We start from the raw sequence: 12,823 nt of genomic DNA, 5'->3' as shown, positions 1-12,823 counted from the left end.
CTGATCTAATCATTATGAAATGGGTCTAAATCGATCTCCGAACCCCTTACACACCTAATTAGACCAACAAAAATTCAAAATCGGTTAAAAAGTACCAATTATATGTTTAATTTTATTTATATATTATACTAGACATATTTTAACCACTAATTCTACAACATATTAACATTTTCTTTTCTTTCCACCCCTTGGGGTCTTCCAGCCTTTCTTTTCTGGTCCACTGCTAGGAGAAAATCTTGCCTCAGCTCTTCATCATGGCTTCCATCAACAAAGCCCTGTATAAGCTTAACAATCCTCTCTGCAACATCATTAGTTACAGGAATGTTAGAGATTAAATCCTTGGGCTTTGTGTAGCCAGACAATCTGTTCCACTTACTAGGTGGAATCATCATCCATTTAAGCTGCTTTATCTTTATTTTAAGCTTTATTTTTACTTTAAGCTACATCATCCATTTAAGCTACTGGCTATCCATTTTTAAGATGTTAAATATCAAAATGGATTCTGAATCACGAAACCCAGACAACCTGGGGCTCTCTTCTTCTTTGTCAATGAAACCTGATAAATTAACCTTCTTATACATTAATGACAGAGGATCTTTTTCCTTTGAATCATTTAACATCAGGGTTCTTTCAGCCATTTCAGTCTTTTCCTCATCTGACACTCCAGGATCCAGTAAACTAAATGGGATCAAAGTTGGATGAAGATGCCATGTATAGTTTGCAAAGCTATCGAGAAAATCGGCTGCAACATTAGGTCTGCTCTTCATGTATGACTTCATCTCCCAGATTGCTTCTATGTCATGTCTTGAAGAAATTGCAGTCTGAGACGAGGTTAAAAACCGCTTTGCATAATGCAATGCTGCAAACTGAGAGATGGCCTCAACTTCTCTTTTTATAGAAGCTGTGTAAACAATATCTGTCAATTGGCTCAGAATTTGCAGCTTCATGAAATATATAGCCTGTGCCATAAACCTTGATGATGAATTGCTCCAGATTGTCGCACTTACAGTTGATCAATCTCTGGGGATAAATAGAATTGAACAATTTCCGCTAGCTCCCAATAATTACCTCAGGGTAATTTGTCTTCATCCAACAACTTTGCGATGATTACTAGGGATACTCTAGCAGCACTGTCAAGTTGTTTATATACTCCATATTTGAATTTGCAAAGTTTATTTTGTTCAATCTGAATAAGAGAAAACTCATCCAAAAGTTTCTTGAAGAGTTGATTATCTGGACTGAGGTTGTCCTGAAGAGCTTAGCAACATTTTAAATATGACACTCATAGACATGATGTCTGCAAGCAAGATGCATAACAGGTCTTCCAAGATAGATGTTTAAGCTGGAATTTACTCCTTTTTTTTTACCTGTATTTGACGCAGTGGTGTCAAATACTAGACCTTTAATGTCTTCTTTGAGTGAGTTTTCTTCTAAAATCTCAATAATCTTCTCAGTATGACAAGCTCCAGTAGAATCAGTGATAGGAGGTACTCTAAGCAAAAAATGTTTTCCATCACAAGTTACACTCAATGCTAAGCGCTCTCTTTTGTGTTTCTTTCCATAGTATACTCTTTGACTAGCTTACCATCATCATGAAGAATCATGTTTGATCCAGCCTTTGCTTTTAAAGCTTCCCTGGCTTCCTCCACTGTTTCCGGTATGACCTTTCTACGAATTCTGTGTATATTGGATTTTGACATACCTTTACTGGAAAGTCCATTTGTATCAGCCACCTGCTTTAAAATATTGGATTGAGCTCTGATGCTTACATGTTTAACCTTCGAAACAAGGACAGTATATCCTACTATGCCAGCAGATGTAGATGGTTGTGGATCTATCTCATCATTACTCAAGTCTGTATAATTAGAGGTGTCTGTTTCCTCTGAAGATACTTCTGTTTCACTTGAAGATGAAATCTGCAGCTCAGACTGATAACTCTGGTCATGATCTGCTCCAGACATTCTTACTCTTGCCTGTTGAGATCTTTGAGCAGAATAAATGTACCTTTCATCTTTCTTCCTAATGTACGTTTTCCTGCAACTTCTTTGATCATTTATGAAAATGATATCTTCTGCCTTGTCTTCCTGAGATCTTTTCTTATCTTTCTCTAATATTTGTATCACATCACTGAGCATAACATCAAAAAGTACAGAAAAAATATTGTCTTTGAAAATTATAGTCTTTTCTTTAGTGTTTTGCCTTTTTTGAAGAGAAATCAGTAATTCCATCATTTTCTTCTGCACTTTGTCCACTCTATATATTGGAAATCCACAGCAGAGAAGGGTGTTATCTTTGATCTTAGGATTTTAGATCAGTATTTTGTTTGATTTTGTCAACAGCGTCAAACCGCATAAAAATGAGTAAATTGTGTCAACTGCGTATCTTTGAACTCACTTCAAACCTAACTAACTGTTTTATTCAAACTGCTCCTAATTTTTTTCTAACTAATGAGGGTTAGTAGTACATGGTTCAACATAAGATTAGCCTGCATCTTTCAAACTGTGACTACACAAGCACTGTAAATATAGGCTTTTTTCACCCAAAAATCATGATTTTTGAAACTTAATGTGGCTTGTGTAGTCACAAAAATAAAGTTAGAGCTCTAAAACTTTACAGATCTCATTTTCTCACATAAACACAGCAGAAAAATGCTAGGAGCAGTCAAAATAAAATGTGACCCTGAAAACGGGACACCCTAATATATATATATTAAATGACGACATCTTCAATGAGAGTTGAATGAATCTAATATATGAACATCAATAAATACGAGTTTTCTCAATACTAATTTTTTTTATTTCATCTAAGAAATTTTCGCTAGATTATTGATACCAGCATCTTCAGCTTTTATTACAAATTATTAAGTTAATTACAAACAAACGGTAACGTCACTATTTAATGGCTTCTTTAAAGTTCGCTTTAATTGGGCTTTTTTAATATTACGTAGGTATAAAATATATTGCGTCCAAAATTGCCTTTTTACATATTGACCGAAAATTTCTTAAATAAAATTAGTATTGAGAGAATTCATATTTATTGATGTTCATATATTAAATATATATATATATATATATATATATATATATATATATATATATATATATATTATATATAACGATATTAGAATCCATTGGACTTTAACTAAGGGCTATAGTGTCTAATTTGAGCAAGCCCAAATAGAAAATTCATTAATATTCATAAACCGGAAGACTGTAGCGATATAGTAAATGGAGTAGTTCACTAAACATGGAACCCTTGTCCTTTAGGTAGCTACAAAACTTCTTGATGTTTCGCATTATTTTTTACCTCTCAAGTTATACTTGTACTAAAGTATTCAAGTAAATGATCTGAATTTCTTTTCATCATCCGCGTTATTTTTTAAAATAGTAAGAATGCCTTGCTATATAAAGTTAAGCATAAAACTTGGTTCTACTACTGTTATTTTTAATAAGTAAAAGCAAGCTGATGTGACTGGTTAGGCGAGCCCAAAAATTTTTGACGAATCCGACAGACTTTAAGAGAATTGAATTTCTATTGTTTAAAACAATAGATTTTTAAGAATGCGCAACAAGCATGGTTTGCAAAAAAACAAAAATGTTGCAAGTCCATCTCTAATATTTCTACAATTTAAGACATCTTAAGCTGCTTACTCCAAAAGACGTCTTGTTAAGATATCTTAAGGACATCTTTAACTGGTTGTTCCTACAGACCTCTTGTGAAGAAGACTTGCGGACGTCATAAATGTGTTGTTCTGACAGACGTCTTGTTAAGATATCTCACGGATGTCTTAAACTGGTTATTCTGAAAGACATCTTAAACTGGTTATTCCGAGAGACGTTTTATTAAGATGTCTTAAGGACGTCTTAAATTGGTTGTTCCGACAGACGTTTTGTTAAAATGTTTCACGGATGTCTTAAACTAGTAATTCTGAAAGACGTCTTGTTAAGATGTCTTAAGGATATCTTAAACTGGTTGTTGGAGGATGCCTTAATGAGGTGTTGAAAAGCCGTCTTAAACACGTCTTTAACTAGTTGTAGACGTCTTGACGAGTTAAAGATAAATTACATAAGTCTTAAAGTCGTCTTATGTTGGGTGGGATGGTTTCAGCAATCAAATAATTATAAGTAAAGGTTTTTCCATTACCAGCTGATCCATCTATGAAAATCAATCTACAGGGTGCGGCAGCGATTCGCGAACTTTTTAGAACATTTTTCAAAATGAATTTTTAAAGCACTAAAAAATTATGTTCATAGAATGTAAATAGGAGAAAAATTGAAGATAAATACTTTTTCCACCTTAACATTCAATTAAGTCTCTTTTTTTTTTTGATCACTACCTCAAGCCTAGGGCGGAAGGACTGGCAGGTGTTTATTATACAGTCCCTTGACATTTATTTCCTAGCACGGGTAATTGATGACTTTTGTGACTTGACACTTGAGTGGGCCTTTTTGCAAGCTTTACTCTCAACTACGCTCCACATACTATAGTCATGGGAATTCAGGTCAGGGCTGGATGGTGGCCAAAAGTGTTTGGGCCAGAAATAAGCCATATTGTCCTGAAGATACTGTTGAGTTTTTCTCGACCCATGACAAGGTGCATTTTCCTGTTGAGAGATGTAAATGTTTTCTGGGAATGTCTTCTTCAACCATGGCACCACATAGCGTTTTAGTAAGCTAATATACACATTAGAGGTTACTTTTTCTTTCTCTTTGATGTACATTGGTGGACATTTCTCTCCATTAGAAGCAATGATTCCTGGCATCATGATGGACTGAGGGTGCTTGGTGGGATACACAGGTGATGCTTTGTCACTCTTTTGCACAATGAATCTGTCATTACACCTATCTATTACACAGTCAACACTAAAAAGTTTTTTTATCTGAGAAAACATTAACTGTTGACGAAGCATGACTTTTTAGCTGATTCAGAAGTTTCTTTGATCGCTCCAATCGTAAAGTTTTTAGTTTTTCTGTCAAAAGTTGACATGAAGGTCGGGTAACACTGACTTTTCCAAGTGCTTTTAAAGTTCTTCTGACTGTCCTCTCATTAATATTGAACAATTTTGCTTTCTTTCTAATTGATACAATAGAACTCTTTTCAACATGCTTTTTAAACTTTTCTGTAAACTTTCTATAAACTTTTTTGTTCACTGGAGATGGCATTTTGGCTCTCTCAGCACTGTCACGTTTTTTCTAAAATGTAGTTTTAGACAATCCAGAAACACGAATCACTTTACGTGCAGGCAAACCCGCGTGAAACATATTTAAAGCTTCGGTTCTTTTGGCTTCCATTGTAAAACTTTTAACTAAAATGTTTTTTATTCACAATTTTATTCAAATCTTAGACGGTCATTGGACATTAATCAACAAAACCAGATTGCGGAAGTATTTTATTTACATCACAAAACCAAGCCAAAAATTAGTTCGCGAATCGCTACCGCACCCTGTAGAATGTTCCTTTTCAACACTTGGTTGCTCATTCAGTATAGCAACGATAGCATTACATACATTTAATTGATTGACATTAAGCAACAGTCTCATTATATTGGCTTCGTCAATAGATTGTTGAACAATTTTATCAACATTTTCTAGATTTAAGCCTACAAACTCATCAATAACAGGCAGATTCTAACCAACCAGCGTTTCATCATTTTGATTAACAATCTTTTCAAGTTGATGAAGAGTAGCTTATTCAGCTATTAGAAGTGGTACTGAGCAGTGAATGAAATCTTCCATCATAAAAGCTTTGTATGTATTCCAGAGATGTCAGGACTGTTAGGTTCACAAAAGGTCAAAATAATTGAAAACAAATGTCTAATTTGCTATGGCATACGTGTTAAAACAGCCTCAGAAAGAGTATTCTACCGTTCAGTGTCATCTTGCAACAAACCTTTCAAAACACATGCTTCACGAAATGTTTCAAGTACAATACCATTAACAGTACGCACATTCTCCCAAGATGTTGCTCCTTTTCCTTGCAAAAGTAACAGTCTAAGAAAAAACAATTCTCCAGTTGGATTAACTTTATACATTCTTACTATCACCCCTTTGTCTAACCTTCCATTTACAATGTTTTTCATCAAATATAAAGTGATAAGGAATGTCTACATACAGTAGCAAAAGTAATTGCACAAACACCTTATTGGTTATATTTTTTCATGGAGTTTACATTTTTAAATGAAATTTTGCATAAACATGTCAAATTATACTACAATTATGAAAAAGAAAACAAAAATCCCCTTTTGAAAGTAATTACTCAAAAATTGCTAAAAGAATGGAAATGATTGGCTCAAAAGTAATTGGACAAACTAAATTCTAACAATGTTGATTTAGTTTTGACTATTTTAACTTCTTTTTCTGAAGGCAGATTTTTATAAAAACATTCAATTATCAATAATTTGCAATGGGACATAATAAATATTTAAGCGAAGCACTGAAAAAGTTGATTGTACATACATCTAATAATGGTAAGACTGTGCGGCAACTGTTAATAGATATGAACATTCTGCGATCAACAGTTGGTTATACATTAAAAGTTTTTCAACAACGGAGTCACTTCCAAGTTTCAACGAAGTCAGGACGCCCGAAATCAACAACTTTTCGCCAAGATAATGTTGTAGTAAGATCGTCAAAGGCAGATCCGCGCAAGAGTGCTAAAGAAATTCATAGAGAATTTACTCAGTCACATCAAAATTCTTGCTCTTATGCAACAGTAAGGCGTCGCTTAAGACAAAACAACCTTTTTGGCCATCAACCTGTTAAAAAACCTTTTGTTTCTGCAAAAAATCGTAGAGAACGGTTAAAATTCGCTAAATTGAACAGCAAACCAATGGTTGAAAATACTATGGAGTGATGAGTCAAAGTTTAATATGTTTGTTCCTGATGGTAATAAATATATTCGACGTCCAATAGGTGTTCGAAATGATGTTAAGTACCAAGTTCCTACAGTAAAGTATGGTAGTGGTTCAATAATGATTTGGTCATGTTTTGGCCGTGATGGAGTAGGTCCAATCTATCGATTTCAAGGCATTACGGACCAAAACATGTATAAAGGAATAATCAAAGATATAATGCTGCCACATGCAAAAGACAAAATGTTGCGTGGTTGGACTTTCCAACACGACAACGATCCAAAACACACCTCCAAGCTAGTCACGGAATTTTTAGCTCAAAAGAGAGTTCGTATCTTGGAATGACCGTCACAATCTCCGGACCTGAACCCAATCAAACATCTTTGGGAACATATTGAGAAAAAAATTAGTGTTCGGAAACCATCTAATCAGCATGATTTGTTTGAGTTGATTAAGCGCACTTGGGAGGAAATATGTATATATATATATATATACCTTATATTTATATAAAACACAAATTGATGTTTTATTTAATTTGGTTCATTCAATCCCACGTTGATGTAATGCTGTCGTTGTGGCAAAAGGTTTTCCAACGAGGTACTAGGATTATGCACAGATTACATACATTATGTAACAGAATATAACACTATGTATATTATTTAACAGAAATCTTTATAAAAATTGCTGAAAATTTATCCTTTGTTGAGAAAGTGCTTTTTTTAAACGACATATTTAGTTTGTCCAATTACTTTCCAGCCAATCATTTCCATTCTTTTATTAAAAATTTGACTAATTACTCCCAAATTAGTAGTACACATACATATCAAAAATGCATGTTTGCAAACATTAATTTTAAAAATGACGCGAGAAAATTTTGAAAGATACAAAATATATTTACAAACAATTCTCTTTACCTTCTTTTTTTCTTTTTTTTTTTTCATTAGAACTGTAATCCTCATAACAAAATTTAACCTTTACATACAAGAACATGTGACATGCTATGTCAGTGTTGGCACGAAGTTTTAATTTATATTTCTAAATTTTCTGAAAAAGAACAAAAAAAGTAAATAGCATCACGAAAATTTCAAAGATGTAAAAACAATTTTATGGAAATAGCATTAGTATAACTATAAATAACATCCATACCCCTATTTTCTTTCTTAAAAATAGAATACTATAACTTAAGTAACAGATCGACCATAACCCGTATAACGGGTTGCTTTTTGCTAGTAAAAACAAAACTGCTAAAAGAAAAACTTAAACAAACAAAATAAAAATGGTTTAAAAAAATTAAAATCCTTTCTACTTTAGACGCTACTACAGTTTCTCTCCTATTATTTCTACACACATATAAAAAAAATATATATTTTTAAGTAAAATAACAAAAAAATTTTAGATCAAATTTTGGCCGCTATCGTAGCTTAACTAATTTTACTAAATCTAAAAATAAAATTTTCGTCAAAAAAAACCCGAGTTTTTATAGGGTTTTATCTCTCAAGTTCATAAATTTTTGTAAGAATGTCAAACATTTTGCAGCGTAGCTACTTAATTTTGACTGGGAGTGAAATAAAATGGCAAATTATGTGTTGCAACTGTAGCAAAATCCTGTTTGTCATGTTTTCAAACAACTCTAAGTTTACCCCCGTGCATTTATAATATTGAATACATAATTAGTATCACCTTTTTATTAACAAGAAGGTCTTATATAAGAACTAAAAGTCATTAACCGAGAACCTGTAGCAAGTGCAGCAAAAAACCAAAATTGTACTTGGTTGAATTAGTATTACTTTACAAATGGTTTATAAACATTTTTAATGAAAGAAATAGAGCTGTATCAAGCGTTAAAAGCAAACAATCATTCTTTAATAGATCAGATTAAATTATGTAACACCGCCGAATTAAACAATTTCTGCCAGCGAAACTCTGAGGGAATATATATTTTGCATGAATTGTCTGGTGCAGCCGATGGTTTTATAGATCAGCAAGTAATTTTTTGGCAAGGTTGTATGCTGATAAACCTATAGACGAAAAAGCGTATTCCATGGTGCCTGTCAGGTAATATTTTTTTTAAAGTTTTTGTTGATTTCTAGCTGAGCAGCGCAATGGATAAACAGATATTTTTTAGTTAGAAGTTCTTGATTTATAATCAAAACAATTCCAAAAGTTCGTAAAACGTCTTGTTTTATAGTCAAAGCACTAAAACCTGAATACCCTATGTTTAGCCATTGCAATTCTATATATATAGTAATCAATAAATGTGTGCATATATGTGTGTGTGTGAGTGTGTATGCATATAAATTTAAATCTTATGTCCAGAACTCCTAAAGACGGCAATTGTTTATTTTCTGCTGTCTTCTTTGCTTTAATCGGGAAAAATACACTCGCACCAACTCTTAGGCAACTTTGTGCAATTGAGTTATACAAAAACGCAAATTTTTTTGCTGTGCATCCTGTTTTTCGTCTCGGGCATTCAAGTGATGTTTTTCGATCAGAAAGATCTGCTTTTTTGTTAGGTATCTCCAATGTCGCATGTACTAACGTGCGTGTAATTGATTCGTAGAATTTATAAAACAAGAATTTATAAAACAATTTATAAAACAATGTACCCAAATGATACTAAAACATAAAAACGACAATTAAATGCATTAGTCACCTGTATATCATATAACACAGTTTCTATTTTTAGAAATGATTTATTCCAAACATATTTGCATGTTAACATTATTCTACGAATCAATTACACGCACGTTAATTTTGAGGCTAAAAAGTCTAAAGTTGATGCTACTTTGGCTGACGCATTAAATATTTCTCAAACTGGTGTTTAGCCATCTTTAGTTTGTGTGATGTCTGTCTCAAATATTTTAAAAGTATATTCTTATTTGTATAATAAAACATTTAAACTGATTTGAATTTTATTGTTTTATAACATGAATATTATTGTGTATATATTTATTTTCTATTTTAGATTCCTTTAAAAATCTATTATCCTACTACAGGAGATGCATGTCTAGAATATCTATTTAGAAGTACATTGTACCCACAGTCATTTAAGAAATTCGAGAAACCCAATTAAATAATTTACTTACAGTACAATTTTGACACAAAAAAAGGAATTCCAAGCAATCTTACACATATGGGAAAAATGCATTTTTTTCAAACCTAATCACTGTGTGCCTCTGGTATCTGTTAAAAGTGCTCTGCCAGAATTTCGAAATATTTTAGTTTGTACTCAAATAAGTTTAAATTCTGCAAAAAATATTGTTATAATGGGAGAAAAACGCACTTCAAATACCCAACTTGTTCAAATACCCCACTGTTCTGCTGTTCAAAAAAGTAATTTAACCAAACCCTCATCGACTATTAAGAATTTTTTTTCTGTGAGCAATAAACCATTGTCTGTGTCTGATTCATCTTTAGATTTAGATAATAAATTTAAAAAATCGATATCAGGTGTCATAATTCCAAAACTACATGTAAATTATGGAAAGTCAACAACAGAAGATGAATGTTACAAATTTGATATTGGGTTGTTTCTAGACAAAGTGTAAAAATTATCAAAGCATGAGAAGTATTACCTTCTAATGAACGTATGGGTGCCACCTTCTGACTATATATTTCCTAAAACTAATGGTCGTAAATGTAACCCTGTTTGGTTCAAAAAATTTTCATGGTTGTGATATTCAAAATACTATGATGGGTTGTTCTGTATCTCTTGTGTTCTGTTCGGTAAAGCCTCTTTAACTACTCAATTATTTTATAAATTACCATATCGGCTTTGGTCAATTGGAAATGTAAGAATATTATCAAATAATAACACTTCTCCAATGCATAAAATTTCAATACAGATAATGCTTGACTTTCAAGCAGCAATGAGTAATAAAGCCATACCAATTAATTTACAACTCAATAAGTTTCCATCTGATAATATTTCTAAAAATCGGCAAATTTTGTTTTCAATATCACGTGCAGTTCTTTATTGTTGTAGGCAGAATATACCGCTTAGAGGACACAGAGATGATGCCAAACATTTGGTTGAGCAATGTAAAAATGCTGGTAACTTCCAATGCTTATTAGATCTGATGGCATTATGCGGTGACAAGATCTTGAGTGACCATTTTAAAGATGGTCCTAAAAATGCTACTTATAGATCAAAGACAGTGCAGAATGAGTTTATTGATATTTGTGTAGGTGTTGTTCAATCACTATTGACAGACAGAATAAAAAAAGCAAAGTTTTTTTCTATTTTAGCTGAAGAAGCCTCAGATATTAGCAAAACAGATCAAATGGCTGTAATTGTTCAATATGTGGAGGAATGCTATCAAGTAAAGGAAGATTTTCTAAAATTTGTTTCTTGCAATTCTGGCTTGAGTGGAGTTTCTTTATCAACCAAGGTCAAGAAAAGTATACATAAACTTGGTCTGGAAATGTCTTATTGTCGTGGGCAAGGTTACGATGGGGCTGGAAACATAGCTGAGCTTCTTTGTGGTGTAGCAGCATTAACTTTAAAAGATTTTCCTAAAGCTCCGTACATCCACTGCTTTTCCCATCAAATTATCTATGTGTTGCCAAAGCATGTGCAATTTCTTCCATTCGAGATATGATGGATCATGTTCGAATTATCTCTGATTTTTTAAAATAATTCTCCAAAAAGGTTAGAAGACCTATCTACAAAAATTAGTTAGCTATGTCCGACGTCATCTTTTCAAAAGACAATCAATGTTTGTAGAACCAGGTGGATTGAAAGAAATGATGGTCTTGAAGCCTTTATTGAATTATATCCGGCTATAGTTGCATCTCTTATTTGTATCAAAGAAGATGTGATATGGAGCTACAAATCCAGAGGTGATGCTTCCGCATATGTGGCAATATGTTGTTCTTTTAAGTTTATCATCACCTTAATCATAGTTAGGAAGTTATTAGGCCATATAAGACCACTGACAAAAACTTTACAAAAAGTTGATCAAGACTTCTCAAAAGCTCGTAAAGATGTGGAAAATTTAAAGAATGTTAGCATAGCTGCAATTACTAGTACAATGCCATCTAAACCAAGAACATGTGGTCAACAAACACAACGTGATAACCATGAAGTAGATGGTATAAGTGAATATTATCTTGTAACTTGTTCGATTCCTTTTCTTGATCACATTCTAATACAGCTAGATTCTTTATTTTCTTTAGAAAATTTAGCATTGCTAGATAGTTTCTCCATTATACCATCAAATTTAATTTCTGACAAGGAGTGGAGGAAAAAAGTAAAAGAATTTATTCGTACATACCAAAACGATTTACCAGAACCAAGCTATCTTGATGCTGAGTTGGATATGTAGGAAGTTTACTGGACAAATCACTCCGATAGTGCTCCTAAAACCATTTTAGATTCACTACAAAAATGTGATGACCATACGTTTCCCAATACTTCCACTATTCTTCGAATCCTTTGCACATTACCAGTCACAACATGTACATACAAAAGATCATTATCAACTTAAAAAAGAATTAAAACTTTCTTGCGCAATACTATGGAGTATGGTCGTTTAAATGGTATTGCCATGTTGCACATTCATCGAGATATTGAAATTGACTTGAATATTGTTGTAGATGAATTTGCGACTGCATTTCCAAGAAAAATGGAATTAAAAAATATATTGAATTCCGATTAATAGATACATTTGCTACAAAGTTATACTGATTACATAAATATATATATATATATATATATATATATATATATATATATATATATATATATATATATATATTAATCTGTATATATATATATATATATATATATATATATATATATATATATATATATATATATATATATATATATATATAGAGAGAGAGAGAGAGAGAGAGAGAGAGAGAGAGAGAGAGAGAGAGAGAGAGAGACAGAGAGAGAATATATGTAGGATATTTTTATTTATTATTTATAGAATATTTACAGGATATTTTTTTGATGCTATCATGAAT

The 12,823-nt window shown here is 32.3% G+C and overlaps 1 protein-coding gene and 2 pseudogenes across 1 annotated transcript; all 3 read left to right on the top strand.

Moving 5' to 3' along the window:
• Positions 1 to 6,402: 6,402 nt before the first annotated feature.
• On the top strand, positions 6,403 to 6,852 carry LOC149885138 (uncharacterized). The gene has a single exon (XM_090094635.1). It carries the CDS (start codon positions 6,403 to 6,405, stop codon positions 6,850 to 6,852), a length of 450 nt encoding a protein of 149 aa, XP_089950761.1.
• A 1,812-nt stretch (positions 6,853 to 8,664) lies between these two features.
• LOC149885137 (uncharacterized) lies at positions 8,665 to 11,506 on the top strand (annotated as a pseudogene).
• Positions 11,507 to 11,534: 28 nt separating this feature from the next.
• LOC149885136 (52 kDa repressor of the inhibitor of the protein kinase-like) lies at positions 11,535 to 12,510 on the top strand (annotated as a pseudogene).
• Positions 12,511 to 12,823: the final 313 nt, after the last annotated feature.

This window comes from Hydra viridissima, unplaced genomic scaffold, assembly GCF_058129835.1.
Source record: "Hydra viridissima isolate aposymbiotic clone 2 unplaced genomic scaffold, HvirCarnegie_v1 scaffold_8, whole genome shotgun sequence".
NCBI classification, from domain to species: domain Eukaryota; kingdom Metazoa; phylum Cnidaria; class Hydrozoa; order Anthoathecata; family Hydridae; genus Hydra; species Hydra viridissima.
Note: the sequence above shows the minus strand (reverse complement) of the source record. Positions and strands in the feature narration are given on the sequence as shown.

Excerpts from the sequence above, each read along its gene's own strand:
- LOC149885138 (XM_090094635.1), top strand. The coding sequence starts at position 6,403 with ATGGGACATAATAAATATTTAAGCGAAGCACTGAAAAAGTTGATTGTA.